Source organism: Pelodiscus sinensis, chromosome 5 (assembly GCF_049634645.1).
Source record: "Pelodiscus sinensis isolate JC-2024 chromosome 5, ASM4963464v1, whole genome shotgun sequence".
In the NCBI taxonomy this organism is placed as follows: Eukaryota; Metazoa; Chordata; order Testudines; family Trionychidae; genus Pelodiscus; species Pelodiscus sinensis.
The window spans coordinates 6,442,869-6,466,492 of record NC_134715.1 but is presented as its reverse complement, the minus strand read 5'-3'; the positions used below and the strand labels follow the sequence as shown (position 1 = coordinate 6,466,492).

The 23,624-nt window shown below is 39.1% G+C and overlaps 1 protein-coding gene across 9 annotated transcripts in view; it reads right to left on the bottom strand.

Annotated features, from left to right (window-relative positions):
• The window catches only part of ANKRD17 (ankyrin repeat domain 17), a 135,603-nt gene that overhangs the window by 30,367 nt on the left and 81,612 nt on the right, over positions 1-23,624 (bottom strand). For 5 of the 9 annotated variants that reach the window (XM_075929381.1, XM_075929383.1, XM_075929384.1 and 2 more), the window contains exons 9-16: positions 19,267-19,458; positions 17,571-17,680; positions 16,632-16,719; positions 14,642-14,769; positions 13,616-13,759; positions 12,693-12,795; positions 10,461-11,216; positions 2,422-2,570 (exon numbers count right to left, since the gene is read on the bottom strand). In XM_075929381.1, coding sequence (XP_075785496.1) covers positions 2,422-2,570; positions 10,461-11,216; positions 12,693-12,795; positions 13,616-13,759; positions 14,642-14,769; positions 16,632-16,719; positions 17,571-17,680; positions 19,267-19,458 — 1,670 coding nt within the window. The remainder of the gene's footprint in view (positions 1-2,421; positions 2,571-10,460; positions 11,217-12,692; positions 12,796-13,615; positions 13,760-14,641; positions 14,770-16,631; positions 16,720-17,570; positions 17,681-19,266; positions 19,459-23,624) is intronic. The other 4 variants (XM_075929382.1, XM_075929385.1, XM_075929388.1 and 1 more) reach the window with 2 other exon arrangements.

The window sequence follows — 23,624 nt, the reverse complement described above, 5'->3', positions numbered from 1 at the left end:
TCAGCCCTTTAAACAGAGGTTCAATAAGCATCTTCAAGAACTAAGATACGTCTGAAAAAATGTTTAATCTTTAAAGATCATAACTCCAGTCCTGCAAGTTACACTCCAAATACAATATGCATTGAAATTGTTGCCATCTAAGAAATGTGTGGATTTTTTAGTTTTTACCCCACTATAGCAAATCTGCAAATAATTCATTTTCATCCTTATAGCTAGTGTTTCTGAAGCATAAGACCTTAAAAAGAACACAAATCAATTGGCAGGATTTACTTTAAGTGTCAACATTTACTGATAAACACAATGTAAAGGACCTGATGGGAAACATGCAAGCGGAAATAAGTGTGTGACAAAAAGAATAAGGACAAAGTTTACAGGTAACTGAATTTTAAATTTCTAGTTAGTAAAAGAATGGATAAAATAGGCCTGGTACTTAACAAAATTAAATCAAGGATAACTTCCATCCTTCAAAGAAGAAAAACAACAGGATTTCAAAAATGTAAATAAAAAAAGTGTAAAGTTTTGTAAGACCCAGAAAAAGGCTTTAAACTGCCCTCTTCCATTTCCCCAAGGTAAGAGTGATATCTTGGCCTAAATGTCTTTAATTCAGAACAAAAAAAAAATTCCATTTCCTTTTTAATAGGAATGTAAGCACTCAAAGTTGACACTCCCCAGAAATAAGCTGTCCACAACTGTTAACATTTTTAGCATGGCCTAGAAAACTATGCTAAAGAAATGCAGTACTGGAAGCAAGGAGATATAAAGTAACCTGTGCAGCAAGACAGAGTTCTGACACAATGTAAAGACTGATTTCTTCAAAACAACTACTTTTCACTGAAAAACAAATCCTTTAAACACAATAGTTGTCAAATTCAGATCCCAGGAAACATTCTGAGAGCCATGCAGTCAGGTTAAGTGATCAGCTCTTATGAGAAACTCCATTAAGTGCTAGAATTACACAATCACTACCTTGTTATATGAGCAACGGACCAGGTTTAATACAAACAGTTCCTTTCAATTTAAAATGTCCTTGGCCCCTTCTTTTAAAATTTTTGATTTTTGTAAAATGCATCCACTCTCTCTAAGTAACCACTTCTATATTTTCTGTTATTTCTAATTATCAACCATTACGGAATGATGCATCCATCGTTTATGACATTACTCTGGGGCCCATATAATAGAGCGATATTATAATGAAATCCTATCAGTGCTTGATTAAAGAATGATCAGCTTATTCAATGATGTATATGTGCCAAAAAATAAAAGCTCCGCTATTTGATACAAACTTTTACTGAGATTATGACAGACTTTTAGATGGAACCTTTAATAAAAGGCAGCATCATCTCCCACTTTTTAAAACAAATTATTTCCACTCTGACAGCAAATCTTTCTAAAATGTGTGTGTGTGTGTAGGGGTGGGAGAGAAGAAACAGCTCCTGGCTGACATGTAGCAGCACAAGGCAGAGAGAACTAAAGTTTGGTACCAACTTCTATCTTCTGTTACAGAAGCTAGCAAGTACTGGGAACACCACAGAGTTAGCACACAGAGGCAGCAATGGATCCCAGATTATTATGGTGATAACTAGAGCCCTGCAAATCCATGGATATTCAATTTATGTCCGCAGGTATCTGTATCCCTGAATGTGGATGCGGATATCCTCGGCTCATTTTTGCGGATACACAGTTTTGTATCTGCACAGGGCTCTAGAGATTAGGGATGTTAAAAATTGTGATTAATCAACTAATCGAGTAGTCAATGGAATTTCCATCAACTACTCAATTAGTCGATAAGGGGGACATTCGCTATCCCACTGCGCCTCTCCCTCTGCAATGTACAAAAGCAACAGGCAGCTCTTGTACATTTCAAAAGGAGAGGCACATTAGTAGGATGCATCTGCCATCCCTCCCCCTCGCGGAGATGATGCTGGGGAGAACTGGCCTTTAAAGCTGGTTTCCCGCCCCCTAACACTGAGTGACTACTTGACTATCCGATAAGCTTACGCTTATCAGGTAGTCAACCAGTCGACTAGTCACTTAAATCCCTACTAGAGATAAAGGCTGTGTTGATTCCTATCAACCCAGGAGTCAAGCTGGCTAGCTGTGGAGAGTTTGTGTGTATTCACAGACAGAAAGCTTTGTGCAATGATATTTAATCACAGGATTTATCAGTTAATACTGCACCAGAGAAAGTGAAAACTAAATGGTCAGTCATAAAACAAAATACCTGCATTTTTTCCACCTGTTGTGTAGCCTAGATGAGAATACAATGCAATTGCCCCACTGAAATATGCTGAGTTTTATATTCCACCCCGTTGTCTAGAATGCAACCAAATATAAATCAGGACTGTTTACTGATGGCGATTCATTCATTACAAAGCAGAAAATAGCTTCACCACAAGTGTGCTGCACTGATTTCAGGCTTACCTGTGCATCAATATCTATAGCAGGGTAGATTGGTAGCATGGCTGAAGGAGAAATGATAGGACTTGGCGCTGGCGTCTGAGGCTGGGAGACAGATGTTGCAATGCTGTGGGTAGGAGTGTTTGACATTGCAGATGCTCTTCCACTCACTGCTGTTGAACAGAATGACTACATTTAGTACAAGTGAAATGCACTCTTTAGATATGTAACATCACAGCAAGGAGACAATGAAATACCAGAAACATTTGTAATGGTCTTTAGAAATTGTATTTTGAAAATATATCATTTTTAAACATTTAATTCTTTGGCCTTAACAAATCTGATATCAACTTAAACTGGAGAAATGTGTGAATGTTAAGTTTGCGGCATTTTCTGAAAGCTACCTCTGGGGGGGAAAATAGTACTTTTCCTGATCAGATACTTTATTCACAGTGGTACATGATTAACTGAATCAAAGCTTACATACCATTAAAAAGAGACTGGAGCACAGCCAGAGTAAATAGATAAAGCTATATATTTGGGGTAACGATGGGTCCCGGAGATCATACTAAAAATACAAGACACTAAAGCAAAATAGCAAAAATGATAGAGTGGAAGCTCCTGACCAGTCAGAATTGATCAAATATAAACTACATGTTCTGGGGGAAGCTGAACATTTCTATAAAAATCCTTTTGCCAATGGTATTAATTAAAAGTTCTGGCAAAAGTAAACCATCAATAAATACTATTTTTGCCGCATATCAAAATAGCATAATTAGCATTTTGAATGCAAAATTCTCCTAAAGAACCTTTTATATTCAAGATTGTGCCAGTTTCTGGTAAAGTATCCTTTTTAAACAATGTATTCTGTGTACAGATTAGGAATTAATGGATTTTTCTGCTCTCCCTTTTTTATGTTAGTAAGGGTCTTGATGAACCTCCCTGATGATATAAGACAGCTATGAAAATGAGGATCTACAAAGTGCTGTCAAATGCATAATGGATTTGAAAAAAAAATCAAGTATATTTTTGAATAGTTTGAGGTGTTACTTGTAGCTCCAGTAATCACAGAATTTAAAGAAATGTGTGTTTCAAATTTATACTGTTCTTTTAGTACATAAAACAGAGTGGCTATGCCTGAAAACACTACCCCATACTCTTAAAGCTTCTAACATTTTAAAATTTCTTCTCTGAAGTTGGTCTAATACATGGGAGAGATGCCAGATTAGCAGGCCTGCACAATGAAGTCGTTTATTCAGCAGTAAAATCGTAGGCAGCAGACATGCAACTTTCATCACAGCATCCCACCAACCTGACTAAACTTCAGCCCAAAGAGGTCAACATTTAATCTCTGTAAAAACTCAATTTTTGGCCTTCTTACTGATATTGCCAACAAGGGAAACAGGAAATGCTAATTATGATGGGAACCACCAACTTACTTCATACAGAACAAACTTACAAATAATGCCATCCAGTTATTAATTCTTTAAGTTTCACCTAAATGGCTAAAGAATGGCAACTCATACCTTTAATGAAATGGAAATCAGTCTTCCATAGTATTTCATTACAAAGTTATCACTGGATATGGATTCAATTCTTGCATCCGAGATAATTTGGCCCAAAGACAAGGTGTAGTATGAGAGTCATTTCAGGTTAAACAGAATATTAAAAAGAATTGTGGTTTCAGGGAAGTCTAGTCCAGAGAACTTCATATCCAGGAGCTTCAGCTCAAAGTATTCATGTTCATCAGGGGTCTTTTTTTTTTTTTAAACCTAAAAGCAGCTCAGATTCATTATCCCTATTACATAAAGATGTTACCTAAAAATAATAGCTGAGGTTTGATTTAGAACAAAGAGGAAATTCAGAGTTAGAACTCTTGCTCAATTATCTGTTCATTATGTCAGAGCACATATGAAATTTCTCTAAAAGCCAGCAAAACTAGAACCCCAAACTCCGAATGTATTGCCTTTTATGGATTATACAACAGAACTTTTCAAGCACAACAAAGTACTTTAAACCCTGAAGTTAAAGGCAACTTCAAAATAGTTTGATTCCCAACCTATCACTATGTTATAAATGAACATCTTTTTCTGTCTTGTGACACTGGAGATACATGTTAAGTTGAGAATTATTAAATGAGAAAAAGGTAAAAACGTGTTAATTTTTAGGCCTAACAATCACGAGGGTAATACTTGAAATGCCAGAAAGCTCCTGATCAAGTTGAAATGGTCATTCAAAAGCATACCCCCCTAAAGGCAACCAACAAAACCATTCATCTAAAGTGTTCTAACAAAAACTAAGAAGCATTCAATAAACAAAAATGTCTTTATATTATCTTTCCAGCAATAAATGAGTACTAGGCCCACTTTACTAAAACTTAGAAATATTTTTACATTAACTATTTTAATTAAGGGTTTTATTATCAAGGCACTTTTTTCCATCTATCACAAACAAGCAAAACAAAATTAATTCCCTACTCACACCACTTTTTTTTTTAAATTTTCTGACTAATGTGGGTAAGTATAAATATCTGTGTCACTAGTTAGCCGAACATCTACGACTGGATGTTCAGGAAATGAAGAGATTCTCTTGCAAATGACACAGAAATTAGAAGCATTTAGTATGCCCTGCAGCCAGATCTGCCACATACTCTTCTTTCTCCTGTTGAAATGTAGGATAAATCTTTAAAAGCATTAAATGTGGTTTTCAAAAGTTACTTTTCAAAGTTACTTTGGGAGTTAATGAGTGTTAGGTTCTTAAATCACTTTTGAAAGCAGGACCTAGGTACTCTTGACCAATTTCATTTGTATAGAAGCTTAAAGACAATTGCAGTATAGTATTTGGATTTTTATATCTGATTTTCCTACGTACTGCTATCAGCAGGTCTATTTAACTAATCTTTACACTGGCTTCCTTTTCCAGAACTTATGTCGGATCCGCAGTTACGAATGGGGCTTTTCTCGCCCCGGAGGACAGGAGCGGCGGGACACCCAGATGCGCCGCGGTCCGCCGCCCCCGTCCTCCGGGGCGAGAAAAGCTGCTCCCCGTCTCCCTGGTCTGCAGGGAGACGGGGAGCAAAGCCTTGGAGCACGCCTGCAGCGGGACAGCCCGGGCGCGCTTGAGCTCTCCCCCTGCGGGCGTGCTCCGCGGCTTTGCTCCCCGTCTCCCGACCAGCAGACCAGGGAGACGGAGCAAAGCCATGGAGGACTTGGGCGGTCTCACCACCCCCGTCTCCCTGGTCTGCTGGGGGGGGGGGGGGGGGTGCAGCTAGTGCCCCCCCCCCCCCCAGCAGACCAGGCTTTTCTTGCCTACCCCTGGGGTAGAGCATCTGGGGGCTGCCGGGTGGGTCCCGCAGCGCCGCTCCGGACCAACCCGGCAGCACCCCAGCTGCTCTGCCCCAGGCGTCCTGATTCAGCCGCTGCTGGTCAGTTTCAGCAGCGGCTGAATCAGGACGCCTGAGGCAGAGCAGCTGGGGTGCTGCTGTGTTGCTCCAGTAGCGGCGAGGAGCCGCGCTGCTGGAGCAACCCAGCAGCACCCCAGCTGCTCTGCCCCAGGCATCCCCAAGTCAGCCGCTGCTGAAACTGACCAGCGTCTGACTACAGGAAGCCCGAGGCAGAGTTGCTCTGCCCCAGGCTTCCTGGAATCAGCCGCTGATCAGTTTCAGCAGCAGCTGACTTGGGGACACCTGGGTTTCTTAAGTTGAATCTGTATGTAAGTCAGAACTGGCGTCCAGATTCAGCCGCAGTTGAAACTGATCAGTTTCAGCAGCGGCTGACGCCAGTTCCGACTTACATACAGATTCAACTTAAGAACAAACCTACAGTCCCTATCTTGTACGTAACCCGGGGACTGCCTGTACTCCAAATATTGCAGGAGAGAAGGAAAAAAAGAAAAGTTCACAAGAATCAGTAAGTTGAGTGAAAGCTGTGTAAGATAAAAACCTGTTTTAGAGCACGAAGTTCTATCAAATAACTATACAGGAAAGTAAGCTTGACATTTTAAAAGGGAACATTGTGCTCATATATGAGGAACGTCAACATGTATTTGTTTGAAGAGTTAATATATCTGTTCTTCTTGACTAAAGTGATAATGATATGCACTTTTTAAAATTAAGAATTGGTACTCTTTGTATAGAAAAAATGATCATACTGTTCATTTAGTTTCTTCAACGTTTTGAAATTTTTGCACTATGCTGAACATTAGTTATTTTCTTAGAGATGTTCTTGTTACAGTGCACACAATTCTATTCTCATGAAGTTCATGTTCCTTGCAATGCCAACTTAGAGTGACAGAGATATTCTTTCATACTGCACTGCTGTAATTTGATATGTGAGACTGAAGGGAGACAAGCAAGAGTTTCATTAGCTTTATCTAACTTTTTTTAATTGTTTAAAGATCTTACTGTGACTCATTTGTTTCTGGTATTTTTCAAATATTTTGTAGAAGAGTCAAGGTTTCGGAATTTAAGATTAAAAAAGATGTTCCTAGAATATACTTTTATGGATCTGTGCAATTACATATTCACAATACGTCCTGAAATAGTAAATAGACAATGTGTTGTGACTATCACTTGGCAAATACAATACCACTCCTAAATAGTAACAGATTAATAACATGGAGCCTGAGAAGCTGAAACATGTGAACGTTCCTCATTTTATATTTATATTGGTTCTTTTAAGTGGCCTTTTCATGCAATTGTCAAGCCTAAAAGTTAAAACCAATCACATTACATCAATTTCTGTTCCTCCAGGAAGTCCACATCTTGTAGTCAATGGACCAATAAAATGTAATTAAGTTGTGCTTACTGTTCCTTCACAGTAACTTCCAGAGCACACCATCAATACATACCAATAATAATACAGAGATCTGTACATTATTTGTAATACTGATAGCATACACTAAAAATCCTTAAGGGACATTAAAATGCTATTGCAGTAATTTGCTCTAAGACATCTTCAGAAGCATTTCTAGAATTTACAAAACATCTCAGAAATTTGACATTCTATTCCCATCCAGGGTTCCTACTTACTGTGTAGAGTTTGTCAAGTTATTTATTCTTTCCTATGACCCACTTTGGTTGTAAACACAACTTGATCTCATAAGGACGTTTTGTGAAACTTAAATTTATTGTTTGTAAAATGTTTTGAAACCTTTGACTAGAAGTCATGTACAATTTTCTTCTCTCTCTTCAGAAGGTATCGAAGACAACCCTCAACATAGAAAACTACAAAAAAACCTGAGTGGAGCAGAAGTCTCCTAATAGCACAAGGCAAGGGAGAAGGTGTTACAAATTAAAGTGGCATGGACTGCAATTATTTTTTATTAAAAATATACATTTATAGTTTTTACATGCTAAATAATTCACAGGTTACATATATAGCCTTAATATTTAAAATATGTTTGTTTATAAGTAAACTGATGTGACTCTTATTCATCAGGATCTGGATTTAAGATTAACAACAGCATGAGAAATAATGACATTAGCACCTCGAGTGAAAGCAGGGAAGGGTCTTCCTTGCCTTCTCACCAATTCTTGCAGGTTAAACATGAACCCTGAACTCGGGTCCTAATAGACAAGTAAAAATTAGTTTTCAAATGACCTGTTTTTAACATTTGTCATTCTTAAACTCAACTACATAGGCTGTTTCTTATTTCTAGTCTACTCCTGAGAAGTGCTGAAAACCCAACAAACTGCTGTGGATCCTTCTGATTTTTTCCAATGCTACCTTAGTTTTAATTTCTCATTCAAAAAAGTGAAAATTTAAAAGCTATTTTATCAGTTGACATTCTAAAAGGGGTTCCATTTGTTGCAACCTCAAGTAATTAAGGTGAAAAACTGGCGACACTGCATTTGAGGAGACAAACTTTAATTCTGGTGGCTTCAGGGGGAAGCAGAGTTAGTCTGTACAGGATAAACTTAAAAAACAACAAAAGGTCTGGTAGCACTTTATAGACTAACAAAACATGTAGATGGTATCACAAGCTTCCACTTCTTCAGATGACCGGAGTTATGAATTTAGGATGTGTAGATGTACCTCAAGTGACACCATCCCTAAGTCTTAGTGATTCAAACATTCCATGGAGAGACACCATGAAGTCTATGGAGTACACAGCAAATATATTCTACTTTGCATTGCATTGAGCCAAATTCATCGCATGTATTATGGCACCTTGAATTCAGACTTTGCAACTTAAACTGTACAGCATTTTGAAGTTTACTTATTTGTACCATGTTCACTTTTTACAAATAAAAATGGGTTCTTTTTAACATTAGTGGCTTAGTGATTTGAAATTTACTTTACAGAAATTCAGACTGATCCTGAAAACTTTCCACACATGCGACTCAGTCAGACTTCATTGAACACTGCACACACATTGCTATAAGTAGAACTGGGACTTAAGAATGTGAAATGTATTTGATTCAGATATAAATTGTAAATAAATCTAGCTTTTCATAGAAGTGTGCCCCCAAAATAGACTTGTGAATCCTCAATATTTAAATAGAGTTGCATGTAATTATATTTCATAATATATTTTACATTGTAAATTAAATTTAGGTTCTATTTAAATTCAGTATGTGTAATTACATGTAATTACTGCTTAGAAGCTGTAACCATTTCATCTGACAGATGCACCATCTGGTATTAGGTATCCCAGTGGAAATCACCACATCTCCTTTTTCTCACTGGAATGGGAGGAGAGAATTCTTCTCTGGAACTTTCAGTTTAACTTTTGCCTTCTGACATTTTCAAGCCTGGCTGACTAGTTTAAGCTTCTGAAAAGCAAAGCTTCTGAACACTGATTTGCAAAAGGTGTTGGATTCCTTTAACTCCTACTGACCTCAATGGAATTTGAAAGGGCTCAGACATTGTGACAATGAACCTACTATTCCTAATCTAAGTTTTAGGCACCCAGGTTTGAAAATTTTAGCCTTAATATTTAGAAACATTCTCCATGTATTGTTTTCTTCACTCCTCTATACGATAATGCTACTGTAATTGCTGCAATATGTTGGTACAACATAACTTTACTCCTCGAGACAGATATCATAGATTACCTCCACTGATATGCATCCCAAATGGCACAACTCAATAATTAGTACCATATAATTAATATTTTTCTTAATTCAAGATTAGTAAAGCTGTACTTATAATCAAGTTTGAATACATGTTGACCTCCCTCAATGGTAATTTAAAAGATTCAGTTACAGGTTTACTAGGAATAGACTGAAAACTAATATTTAACTGACAAGTTGTATAATTAAGAAGGGGAGCAACAAATGAAATGTTATTTGGCTGCAGAACATGCTATAAGGGAATCAGCACGGCTAGCCTTCTATACTTCCAGTTCTGTCTAAACTCTATTTTACTCATAGTGTCCTGTTTGAAAAATCTAATCTGTATGAATTTCTTTATACTGGATTATTTTAAAATGAGATTTGGAAAAATTAAATATGCTTAGATAACGGTAAAGCAATTTAAATCTGCGTATTTCTTAACAATAGATATAGGCTTATTTAAAATTCATTCTTACCTATGGCTCAATTCCTAAATAATTAAAAAGTTTATTTATGGCAGTTCTAATTCTAAAACCGAATGGAGAATATCTATGCCAAATGGTCTTGCTTGGAGTATGCTAGTTGATGGAACTCTTTCAAATATGAAATCTTTTTCTTAATAAATAGGTACAAGCACTGAAGAACAGTATCGTCAGGCTGATGCTCCACATCTGAAAATGGGCTGCAATAGTACCATAGCTCCAACGGTGGCGAGAGCAACTCTGCAAAATAAGATGGCATTTTGCACATACAGTATACCTACCTGTCACATGGGCAATGGACATTTGAGATTTTGGGAAGCCAATCCTGCAATCTAAAAATGTTTACCGAAGACTACTGAAAATGAACTATTATTCTGAAGCCCTAAGCACAAAGATCAGTATACCAAAATAGTTCATTGTTGTGGTATTTAGTATAAAACGGAACAGGAAAAAAGTTGATATACTCTCTACTAGCTTTTAGTACAAATTATAAATTCTACCTGCTCATAACAATATAAACCCACCTGCCATGATGTCATCCAGCGTGTCATTGAGGGTCTGAGCAGGGCTGGCTACCATTAACCCTTGCTGAGTTTCTGTCAGAATTCCTTGCCCCAGCCCTGCCAGCTGTGCTTGGCCCAACACTGGCTGTCCAACTAGAACACCTTGCAGTTCTGTAAGATTTGCGATGGACCCTGGAGGTAGGGAGCCTGTTGCCAGAGGCAAAGCTTGTGGCATCGCCAAAGGCTGAATAGGTGCAAAACCCATCTGCGCAGAAGTTTGCTGAGGGTCATCCTTGAGCAAGATGGGGTCCACCTGCTGTAATCGTGCATAGTCTCCTTCTGAAAGTTGTTCTCCAACCCCAACAGGAGTCAGTAGTCCCAGATGCTGGCAAGACTGCTGCTGCTGCTGTTGCTGAAGCTGAATTCTTTGCGCTTTCACCTCTAGATATTGCTTTTTGAGCTGCTGCTGTGTTTTCAGTTGCAACTCTCGTTCTACTTTCTGCAGTTCCTCCAAAATCTTTTGTTTCTTCTGAATTTGTTCCTCTCTCGTTTTGTTCAGTTCCTCAATCTTCTCCTTGGTAAGCTGATCAGCATGTGCCAATTCCAAGGATTGCAGCTGAGCATTTTTTTCTATGGCTTCTTTTATCCTCTGCTCAAGCTCTGTTAACTTGCCCTGAGCCTCTTCTACAATGCTCTCTGGCGACTGATTGGTGACGTAACCCTGTACATCCTGGTTGTTTGTTGGCAAATGGCTGCTGGACTTTTGTTTAGAAGCAGCTGTGTGAAAAAGAAACCCCCTCAGAACCAATGGAAGTGCACACGAATGGCATCCTCATTATAGAGCTACTATCAGGATGTTTAAATGGACAACAGTTATGCACCAACGTACTGCACACATAGAAGGGGAACTGTACAGTAAGACTCTTATGAAGAAAGCCATATCTTGCACATAATATTAATTCAGAGATTAGCCTGCAAATCTAACAGCAGATTATTATACATCACGTAGAATAGCTTTGTAAATTATTTTTAGGGTATTTGTTTCACCAGTAGTTAAATGTCTGAACAAAAAATGACTGCCTCAAGTTGTGTGGTAGGCAAAATACAAAAAAAAGGGGGGGGAAGGAAGATACCATCCCTAGAATTGATATTTTAGTTTGCAGATGGTGTCAAATCATAAATGAATGGAAAAACCAAGGAACCAAGCAGAACAGTTATCTGATGGGCATAGGTTTTTTGTTTAAGACTCATCTTCATAAATCTGATTTGGTGGCTTAAAAAACAAATCTAATCTAAATAGGAATATTTAAAAATTTCATACCAGGAGTCAAGCTTTATCCGCTTGACATTCAGTATTAAAATCCCAAATAATAAAGCATTAAAATACAAACTAGCATGTTCTGAATGGACATCTATTGAGTTCCACACCTCCCTGAAGAGCACCCCAGGAGAGGGAAAGAATTCAGTCTTCACGTAAAAAAGGACAGTGCACTGTATAATCTAACACAAGTCAATCATTTAAACCAACACTGTAACAAGTACATTTTATAAAGAAAAATGATTAATAGTTCAGAATGGAAGGGAAATAAAAAGCCAGTATTCCTAACTGTAGATGTACACATTTTCTTCCAGCAGAACTTAATTTGTAAAGTATTACAAAAGCAGATATATTACACACATATATACCATCCATACTAAAAAATATGAACTGGTGGCTTTTGGTAGAAAAATATTCAGGAGATTCTTAATGTAGAAGTGCATCAAAAATGTTATAGATAATGTGTCAAAAATGAACACCAAATTTACAACTACTTTGCAAAGAGAACCCAAGTCACATTCTACAGCACAAAAATCAAGAAATTCTGTTTTTAAATATAGCTAAACTACTATCCCCTAAGGTGATATAAATTCCACACTACAAAATTACTGATAACAGTGATCAGTGACAATTCTTTTAAAGTTTTAACTATTAGATACTAGTTGACAAGTGACATATGTGAATCTTGAATGTGTGAAAACCACACATTCCGCAATATTTTTAGAGGCAGATTTCTTGAAAAATTCCAATTTAAAGAAGTTGTATGGACATTTAGTCTATAATGTAGGTGAAAACAGTCCTTACAAAAATTAAATTAATTCCCTTGACTGATTCCAGAAAAAACTGTCTACAGGAACTTGTCAACCAAAAAAAAATGAAAGTAACCCTAAATCTTACATCTAGAAAGGATGTTTTTAAAGTAGGCTAGAACTGACCTTTATTTCTGATGGGAAGGGTTGTGGCGACATTGGCAGGGGGTTTGTCAGGCTCCTGGGGTGGGACGACCATGGGCAGTGCTTGGACTGGTACACGAGGAGCCTAAAACATTGGACACTAACAGGTTAGATTTCTTCTCTTCCTATATACTTAATTAGATACTATACTTCAATAAATATTAACAAATTGTCACTGTTACAAAAGTGGCATGCATAATATAAATAAAATACTGTTTAATCCCTTTTCATATACTGAGTTCAGTGCCATTAGCTGTTAACTGTCCCATACTATTATTAATATGGGTCCTAAGCATGTCACATTCTTAGGCCGTGTCTACATTAGCAAACTTAGAGTGGCATAACTGTACTGATGCTGCTGTAAGAAAGTTCATAGAGCCGCTCTATGCCAACAGAATAGAATTCTCCTGTCGACATAAAACCACCTAAACCATCAGAGGGAAATGCTCCCCTGCTGACATAGCACTGTGCTCATAAGCCCTTAAGCCAATGAAATTTGTATCATTTAGGGATGTGGTTTTTTCACCAAGAAACAATTTTTTTCTACATAAGAAAACGTTCTAACCATTTCAACATAATGAACATGGTAACCCATAATAAATCTGCAGTGCAAATTTAAGACACGGTTGATTGCAAATGAAAATAACATTTCTTACTGAAGAAGTGTTATTTTCCATCGTTAAGATCTTTTTCCTCCTTGAAATAGGCAGAAGCTACCAAAGGATTTTCATTTTGTACTTCAAATGCTAGAATCTCTTCAAAAAAGCTCATCTAGTAACCTACAAAATGTGCTATACCTATGTTTCCAGATATTTTTCATAACTTATTTACTTAGAACTTTAGTACCTTAAATTTCAACACACAGACAAATGAAATCACACCCTGCATTACTGCTTGCCTCTTACCCTGTTTAAATCATGGGACGGTGGGGTCAGCTGGGTGACATCAGGTGCTGGAGCAGAAAGCAAGTTATTTGGATAATCCAGCAGGTAGCAAACCACACTAGTATGACCACCTTTAGATGCCTCTATCAACATAGTTGAACCATCCTAAAGAAAGAAAGAAAGAACACACTACTTAAGAAAACTATAATAGTGCATGAGAAAAGTTAAATATTTCATTCGCTTAGGGAGACATCTCTATATCATGTATTAAAATGGCATGTTTGACAGGCTCACTGATAATTGTGCATTTTCCACAATTTACAAAAAATTCCAATTTAAAGAAGTTCTATGGACATTTAGTCTATAATGTAGGTGAAAACAGTCCTTACAAAATTTAAATTAATTCCCTTGACTGATTTTTACAAGACTATCTTAAAACAAGAATTGACATTCTAAAATTATGAGAATTGTAGTAATATTTTTTCTAAAATCAGAATTAATGTTGATTAGAGTTTCCATTTGGAGTTCATTAATTCAGCCTCATTTCTTAGCGCAAGAATTCATGACTTCCTGTGGATAATACTCTCCTTCAAACCGTGTTATACACGTAGGGTTTGCTTTCACTATTGTGGTAAATTGATGATGATGCATCGATTTGGTGATGCCGATTTTGCATCTCCTGTGAAGATATGCTGCATCTCCCGTTGCCATGACTGCACCTCAACAAGAGGTGGATGCATGTTCACAGGTGAGCATCTAAGTTGATATAATTTACGTTGCTCAAGGGTGTGGGTTTTTCCACACATCTGAACAAGGTAACGTTCGTTTTAGGCAGCACTGTAGACAAATCCTTAGTGCCAAGGGTCCTCTTTGACGATTGTAAGGATTTTGTTTATCGCTATCAGCATTTATAATTTTGAGAGTGATTGCTATAAAATTTCCATTATATATGTCAGCTTATGTAGCCAGTTCCTACACTTATTTCAAACAATAGCCAGAAGACTAGTTTAGACGACAAGGAAAAATACAAATGTTAAATGTACTTACTTTTAGTCTGTGTGTAGGATCAGCTCCATGAGCTAGTAATAATTCCACAACCGCCAAATGACCTCCAGCACAGGCCAGCGACAATACTGTATGATCATTGTTAGCTGTGGTCCTATTCACATTTGCTCCTTCAGTGCAGGAGGGGGAAGAGATAAGGATGATGGGGGAAGAAATCACTCAATAAAAAGTAATAGAAATGTAGGCGTGTTAGTCTGGTGTAGCTGAAGCAAAATACAGGACTATGTAGCACTTTCAAGACTAACAAGATGGTTTATTAGATGATGAGCTTTCGTGGGCCAGACCCACTTCCTCAGATCAAGTAGTGGAAGAAAATAGTCACAACCATATATACCAAAGGATACAATTAAAAAAATGAACACATATGAAAAGGACAAATCACATTTCAGAACAGGAGGGGGATGCAGGGGTGGGGGGGAAGGAAGGAAGGTAAGTGTCTGTGAATTAATTATATTAGAGGTGGGTATACCATTAGCTCACAGACATCTAACTCTCCCCACCTCTAATATAATTAATTCACAGACACTTACCTTCCTTCCTCCCCACCCCCCCGCATCCGCCTCCTGTTCTGAAATGTGATTTGTCCTTTTCATATGTGTTCATTTTTTTAATTGTATCCTTTGGTATATATGGTTGTGATTATTTTCTTCCACTACTTGATCTGAGGAAGTGGGTCTGGCCCACGAAAGCTCATCATCTAATAAACCATCTTGTTAGTCTTTAAAGTGCTACATAGTCCTGTATTTTGCTTCAATAAAAAGATGAACTGTAAAACTTGTCTTTTACCCACTCCTGTTCTAGAATCACTGCTTACTTCCACATAATATGAAACAATAGCTTAAAAGTAATTAAATGCATAAATCTACTTCAAACTTATTTGATGGCCACAAATGTTAGGAACAGACATCCAGACCATTATATAGCATTGTTTTCAGCAAATCTGATAATAAGAAGTTATAATAGTTAACAAAGACATCCAACCGATATAAAATATTATTTTTACTAAGCGATACAGGGAAGATAACAAATATTAACATTCCCAGCCAAGAATATGAATATGTCTGTATTACATGATATGTATATGATGCTATTACTGAATACCTGTCAGCAATTTTGTCATCACAATGCCTCACTTTATGATTGATATGCTGCAGAAGCCCTTCCTAGTCAATGACAAGCATTTGACTCTTTCCAGTTGTGCTTTCTACCATTCACATCTGTGAATGGGTAACAACTGGGTAGGACTGGAGACAGCAAGCCAGCCAGGTTCTACATGAGGAGAAAACTCTGTAACTGTAGCGCGTGGGAGATGGAAGTGGGATTACTAAGGAGTATAATTGAGCACATATGCACTCTCTCAACTCCTAAATCAACATTTTGGCACCTGAGTTTCACAACTATTGAGCACCCATTAGCTTCCACTAGTTGCAATGCAACAGGGCTGAAAGAAGGGGCCGAGTTCAGAGTTCTTAAGTCATAACACAGCTCCCAATTAACTGAACAGAAATTGCTGATGGCCAGCACTTTTTAGGTATTAGGTACTTCACTAAATTTGGAAGTCCTACCCTACATAGCCTAATGAGTTAAATATTCAAACTTAAGGCAGAGTTATTAAATTAACTTTAATGTCGTTGGAAGCAAGACTATAATGTCATTTTAAATTGTTCTGATAAGAAACAGTTTTATATACAAAATGTCAATTATATAGACAATCAGGAGGATCAAATATCTTCTATTTAATAAAAACAGATCAAACATATGAGCACTGCCAGTTGCAAGAAGGATTATGGTTAAAACAAGTGGTGTCTAGAACCTTAATTACATTATATATCAAATTAGGCATAGAAGTTATCCCAACACTAGCACATATATTTTATACTTAGATTTCCAATAATATTATATACATTACATACACAGTTGTCTTCAAGTCTCAATTCTTTTAGAAGTAGAAAAGAAAACTTCATGAACTCACCTTTGCTAATTAAGAACTGAACAGTGCAAACATGACCTGCTCTTGCAGCTTTCATTAAAGGAGTCCTTCCACCTTCTGATTCATGTTCCTAGACAAATTATGAAAACAGGTTTACAAACAAAGATTATAATGGAGCAAGTTTCTAAAGGGATCTAAATCCAGCTGGCACTTTTTGAACTAAATATTTTAATGTTCACAAATGACTGCATTTTGATGCTTAATAACCAAATCATATTCACAAATAACGGACTTAACTCGATAGCATCTGGAGACCAGGGATAATACAACCCACCTTTGTAAAGAGTTTTGAGATCCTCTGATGAAAAGTGTAAGCATTCAGTTTTAAAATGTGCATACTATAAAGTTAATGTTTGCGTTTCGGGGCTTCTTCAATAATAAAAAAAGTTCCCTTATTAATAAACTTAAGAGTTAACATTATTTTACATGGAATTTTAAACAGTTGCTGCACGTACATGATGTCTTTGTTTACTTCAACCGTCTTTGTTTACCTCAATCATTACCTAAATACAGTATATCAAGAATTAGCAATTGAAGCAGAAACACAACTAACATCTTTGACAGTCGCTGTTGGATGAGGCAAAAAAATCTCTCTCACTTCTAGAATAACAGAACCAGCTGATTTCTGATATTAACCAGAATGTGGAGTGGAGCATTTCTGCGTTTTCACTTGAAATGTTTCATATAAATGACATGGCAGCATTTGGAACAGCTTCTGAAGCCAGTCAAGGTAAATCAGACTAAAATATTTTGAGAATTGCTTTAAGATAATCAAACAACCATTGAACATGAAGCTGGAAAGAAATCACACATTACTAAGTGGTTAGCAAGCACTGCATTTAGATCAAATATATATAAAATAAAGGACAATTTAAAGAAAAAGTTTGGAAGCATTGGAAGCATTGGAAGTTAATTCCTTACCAAATCTGCACCTGCCTGAAGCAAGACATCTGCCACATCAGTATGACCATTTTCACATGCATATGTCAGTGCTGTGTCACCTGTTGCTGTTGTTGCATGCACATTAGCCCCTGAAAAACAATATTAATAAATATGTAAAAGCTTTAAAACAATAGTCCCCCAAAAAACCCAAGTCTCTCTGTTCCTGAGCAGAACAGATTGTAAAATTAAGCTTTTCTTAAACTTCCAATAAAAAGTTCATTAAAATATTCCTTTAAAGATTTTATCAGCCACACTCTGAAATGAGTCGCTGAAGACAAGTCCCCTCAGAATTGAAGACGGAATGACTTATTACTCTCTACGGGTAAACATGTACCCAAGGGTATGTCTACACTACCACCCTAGTTCGAACTAGGGTGGTAATGTAGTCAACCAGAGTTGCAAATGAAGCCTGGGATTTGAATTTCCCGGGCTTCATTTGCATGTTGCCAGGTGCCGCCATTTTTAAATGTCCGCTAGTTCGGACTCCGTGCCCCGCGGCTACACGCGGCACGAACTAGGTAGTTCGGACTAGGAATGAGGAGTAACGGTAGTTCGGAATAGGAAGCCTAGTCTGAACTACCTAGTTCATGCCACGTGTAGCCGTGGGGCACGGAGTCCGAACTAGCGGACATTTAAAAATGGCGGCACCCGGCAACATGCAAATGAAGCCCGGGAAATTCAAATCCCGGGCTTCATTTGCAACTCCGGTTAACTACATTACCACCCTAGTTCGAACTAGGGTGGTAGTGTAGACATACCCCAAAATATTAATTAGCCTAGAACAGTTACATAAATCACTAAACAGTATCAGCAGCATAGTGGGCACACTTTTTGGCTCGACAGCCACATCAAGGTACAGAAATTGTATGGTAGGTCATGAATGATCAAGAAACTGGAGTTGGGGTGTAGGAAGGGATGAGGGCTCCACCGAAGGTGTGGACTTTAGGACAAAGCTGAAGATAAGGGGCTTGAGGTTCAAAAGTGGGCTCCGGGCTGTGATGGAGGGCAGTAGAGGGATCAGGCCTGGAGGAGGAAAGTAAAATCCAGTTTAATTAGTTAACCAGTTAAACAACCGATTGAATGAAGATGGGTGGGCTGGAGTGGCCACAGCGCCGAAAGCAGGGGCTGCTCCTGGTCCCACACGTGCAGCCAGAAGTGGCATCTGGACTAGCGGGGAGGGAGCTAGTGGGAGTCATCAGCCTACCCCTGCACGAAACTGCCCGCATGCACGCTGGAAGCTGCTAACCTCATGGGGCTGGAGCAGCCCTCTGCCCACAGCGGACCGCAGACGGGGTGCTGCTCCCAGGTAATGATTAACTGTAACCCGGCAAGCATTATCTCCCTTGGCTGGAGCTGGGGGTTGGTATGAAGGGGTGTATGCAGGCTCCCGCTAGGGTTGCAGGTTCGTGTGGCGCTGCAGATGAGAATGCTCTGCGTTGGGACAGAGGGTGATTGGAGGATCAGGGTTTGGTGAGGGGTTTGAGCTGTGGGAGGAAGTATGGGGTGCAAGCTCCGAGTGATGCTTATCACCCCTGATCTACACTCTAACCTCATAATACTGCTAATGACAGTCAGTCTGGGTACAGGTACCTTTTTCAAACAAACTTGTAGAACCCAGCAAAGCAGAAAACAAAACAAAACAAAACAAAAAACAAAAACAAAAAAGACTCCATACCTGCAGCTAGTAAATATTTAACTAGCTCCAAATGACCTTCTTGAGCAGCTTCCATTAGAGGCGTGGAACATCCAAGCTCAATATCAGCTCCTGCCTTAATAAGAAAATCAGCAACCTCTAGAAAGCCTCCACAGCACGCTAATGTTAGGGCAGTTTCCTGAGTCTCTTCTGTTTGAGCATTGATGTTTGCTCCTTCCAAAACAAGAAACAACCCCCCCAACACCAATATCAAGTTAGTTATTGAAGCAAATATTAAAAAGTCAGTATCTTTAATGAAGCACATGTAAAATGTAAAAGTAATTTGACTACTCTGCTTCAGAGAAAATTTCTGAAGTAATTGGAAATCCACAAAATTATTATAACTTTATCTCTGATTGCGCAAGTGATCTCAAGGAGCACTCTTTTTCTATAATTTCCAGAAACATACTCTCCAAGTGGATCTATGCAGAGGGCAACATGTTCCATACCAAGTGTTGGTTGAGATGTGTTGCTCATGTCCCTTCCACAATAGGTGCGTGTGCTTGCCCCATACACCAGTGCTGGAAGCTTTACCCTTAGAGAAGTACCTGTATGGGAGTGTCTCCAGTATACCTCTCTTGGCGCCACACTGGCATGGTATAGGGGGCGCTGTGCTCTTTCCCTCCCCTCCCAAGTTCCTTCTTGCCAGAAACTCAGACAGTAGGGAAGGAGAGCAGAGTGTGGAATGGATATGAGCAACACATCTCGAAGAGCAGCAGTTACGGAACTTCAAGTGCTTGATCATGTCCATTCAACAACAGATGAGGACCAGAAGTATCTACGCAGAGGTGGATAGGAGCCAACAACAACAAGGGAGATGATGACGTAGTGAGCAGCGAATGTGTGCAAGGAGGACCATGTAGCCACCCAACCTAATGTCCTGGTTGCGAACAGGTCCACCTGGGGAGCACCCCACTTCTGGAAGACCAAGTGGAATACCTCTGCATGTCGTGTCTGCTCATGGTGAGAAGAGAAGTCCCTGCCCCATCGATCTGCAATAGAGTTCAATGTGCCCAGAAGGTGACTAGCCTCCAAATCAATGTCATTCTTGGCAAAGAAATTCCACAGCACGAGGGGTACCTGGCAGAGAGCTGCAGCATAGGCTCCACCTTGTCTGTTAATATAGAACATGGAGGCCACGTTGTCCATGAAGACTCCGAGCACCCTGCCTGCGAGACTGGGGCAGAATGCCATGAAGATGAGACATACTGCTTTTAGCTCTTTGATGCTGATGTACAGGCTCATCTCATCCAGGGAGCACATGACTTGGGGTCCTGGTGTCGCCCAGATGAACACCCAGCTGAGGTCCAAATCATCCAATATGAGCTTGATCATGGGAGGAGAGTGGCTCTGGAAGGAGATCCCAAGCAGCATGTTTTCAAGAACCCCTCCTTCTGTGCTTACTTCATCGGAGGGAGGGAAGTAAGCACAGAAACCAGGACCATGAGAACCTCATCCAAATGGTATTTGATGAGAACCTCATCCAAATGGTATTTGGTTTGTGAGAAAACCACTCCATAGGCGGCACCTGTGGAGCATGGTGTGTCAAACAATGTAAGTACATGCCGCTATGTACCCCAAGAAGCACAGATATGCTCTGGTCACTGTTAACAGGAATTGAGACATCCTCGATGAGATCCCTCCGAGTTTGGAATCTGTCCAGTTGGAGGGAATTTCTGGTGGTCTCGATGTCCAGTACTGCCGGAGGGCAGGCTGCCCAGCTCCTACTGCCTTTTAAATTGCAGAACCACAGCAGGGTTTGTTGCCTGTGTTTTAACCAGTGATTTAATCCAAGAGAGGGGACTCTCACTTATCCCATGTTCATGAACACAATTTCTTGGGGAAAAGTCAACATGGTGTCTGTAAAGGGAAATCATGCCTTACTAATCTACTAGAATTCTCTGAGGGGCTCAACAAGCATGTGGACATGGGGGATCCAGTGGATATATTATACTTACATATATATCCAGTGGATATATTATACTTAGATTTCCAGAAAGCCTTTGACAAGCCCTCACCAAAGGCTCTTAAATAAAGTTAGTTGTCATGGGACAAGTGAGACAGTCCTCTCATGGATTAAATCACTGGTTAAAAAACAGGCAACAAAGGGTAGGAATAAGTGGTCAATCTTCAGAATGGAGAAAGGTAACTAGTGGCGTTCCCCAAGGGTCCAACCTGGATTCACTCCTATTTAATCTAGTATAAACAATCTGGAGAAGGGGGTAAACACTGAGGTGGCAAAATTTGAAGATCATTCTAAACTGTTCAAGAGAATTAAGATCAAAACAGACTGTGAAGAGCTTCAAAAGGTTCTCACAAAACAAGGTGATTGGGCAACAAAATGGCAAATGTAATTGTAATGTTGATAAATGCAACGTAATGCACACTGAAAAAAATAATCCCAACTACACGCACAATATGAAGGGACTAATTTAGCTATAACCACTCAAGAGAGATTTTGGAGTTATTGTGGATAGCTCTCTGAAAACATCCACTCATTGTGCAGCAGCAGTCAAAAAAGCAAACAATGTTAGGAATCATTTTAAAAGGATAGAGAATAAGACGGAGAATATCTTATTGCCTCATTTTAAATCCATGGTACGCCCACATAGAATCATAGAACACTAGAACCAGAAGGGACCTCAAGAGGTCATCAAGTCCAGTCCCTCACCCTCACGCCAGGACCAAGCACCATCTAGACCATTCCTGATAGATATTTATCTAACCTGCTCTTAGATATCTCCCAAGATGGAGATTCCACAACCTTCCTAGGTAATTTATTCCAGTGTATAACCACCCAGACAGTTAGGAAGTTTTTCCTAATGTCTAACCCAAGCCTTCCTTGCTGCAGTTTAAGCCCATTGCTTCTTGTCCTATCTTCAGAAGCGAAGGAAAACAATGTTTTTCGCTCCTCATTGTGACACCCTTTTAGATAGTGGTTTTCAGGTATCATGTCCCCCCCCAGTCTTCTCCTATCCAAACTAAACAAGCCCAATTCTTTTAGTTTTCTCTCATCGCTCATGTTCTCTAAACTTTTAATCATCTTGTTGCTCTTCTCTGTACCTTCTCCAATTTCTCCACATCTTTCTTGAAATGTGGTACCCAGAACTGGACACAATACCTCAGCTGAGACCTAATCAGCACAGGGTAGAGAGGAAGAATGACTTTTAGTGTCTTGCTCACAATACTCCTGTTAATGGATCCCATAATCATGTTCGGTTTTTTTTGCAACAGCATCTCACTGTTGACTCATTTAGTTTGTGGTCCACTGTGACCCCTATATCTTTCTGCAGTACTCCTCCCTGGACAGTTGCTTCCCATTCTGTATGGCTGTGTCTACATTGGCATCCCTTTCCAGAAAAGGGATGCTAATGAGACACTTCGGAATTGCAAATCCGTGGGAGATTTAAATATCCCCCGCGGATTTGCAATTCCGAAGTGCCTCATTAGCATCCCTTTTCCGGAAAGGGATGCCAAAGTAGACACAGCCTATGTGTGAAACGGATTGTTCCTTCCTAAGTGGAGTACTTTGCATTTGCCCTTATTAAACTACAGCCTATCTATCTCTGACCATTTCTCTAGGTGTGTACAGATGTGGTCACCTCATCTCAGAAAAGCATTGGAAATTGGAAAAGCATTGGCATTGGAAAAGGCTCAGAAAAAGAAAACAAATGATTAGGGGTTTGGAATGGGTGCCATATGAAGAGAGATTAAAAAGACTAGAACTTTTCACCTAGAAAAGAGGAAGATAAGGGGGGGGATATGATAGCGGTCTATAAAATCATGACAGGTATGGAGAAAGTGAGTAAGGAAAAGTTATTTACTTGTTCCCATAACACAAGAACTAGGGGTCACAAAATTAAATTAATAGGTAGCAGGTTTAAAAACAAACAAAAATGTTTTTCTTCATGCAGAACACAGTCAATCTGTGGAACTCATTGCCAGAGCATGTTGTGAAGATCAGGACTTTAACAGGGTTCAAAAAAGAACTAGATAAATTCATAGAGGTTAGGTTCATCCATACTTATTAGCGAGAATAGGTAGGAATGGTGTCCTGTCTCGCAGCAGCTGGAAATAGATATCAGGAGAGGGATCACTTGATGATTACCAGTTTCTGTTCACTCCCTCTGGGACATCTGTCTTCCAACAGTGGCCAATGCCAGGACACTGGGCTAGATAGGCCTTTGGACTGGCCCAGTGTGGCCATTCTTATGTGGTTAGGACACAGAGGTTGAGTGTCTTTAGTGTCACCCTGAAGTCCTTTGGGATGTTGAGCTTAATACCTGCTCCACAAACAGAGCCTTGCCATCAAAAGGATGGATCTTGCAAGGCGCCTCAGA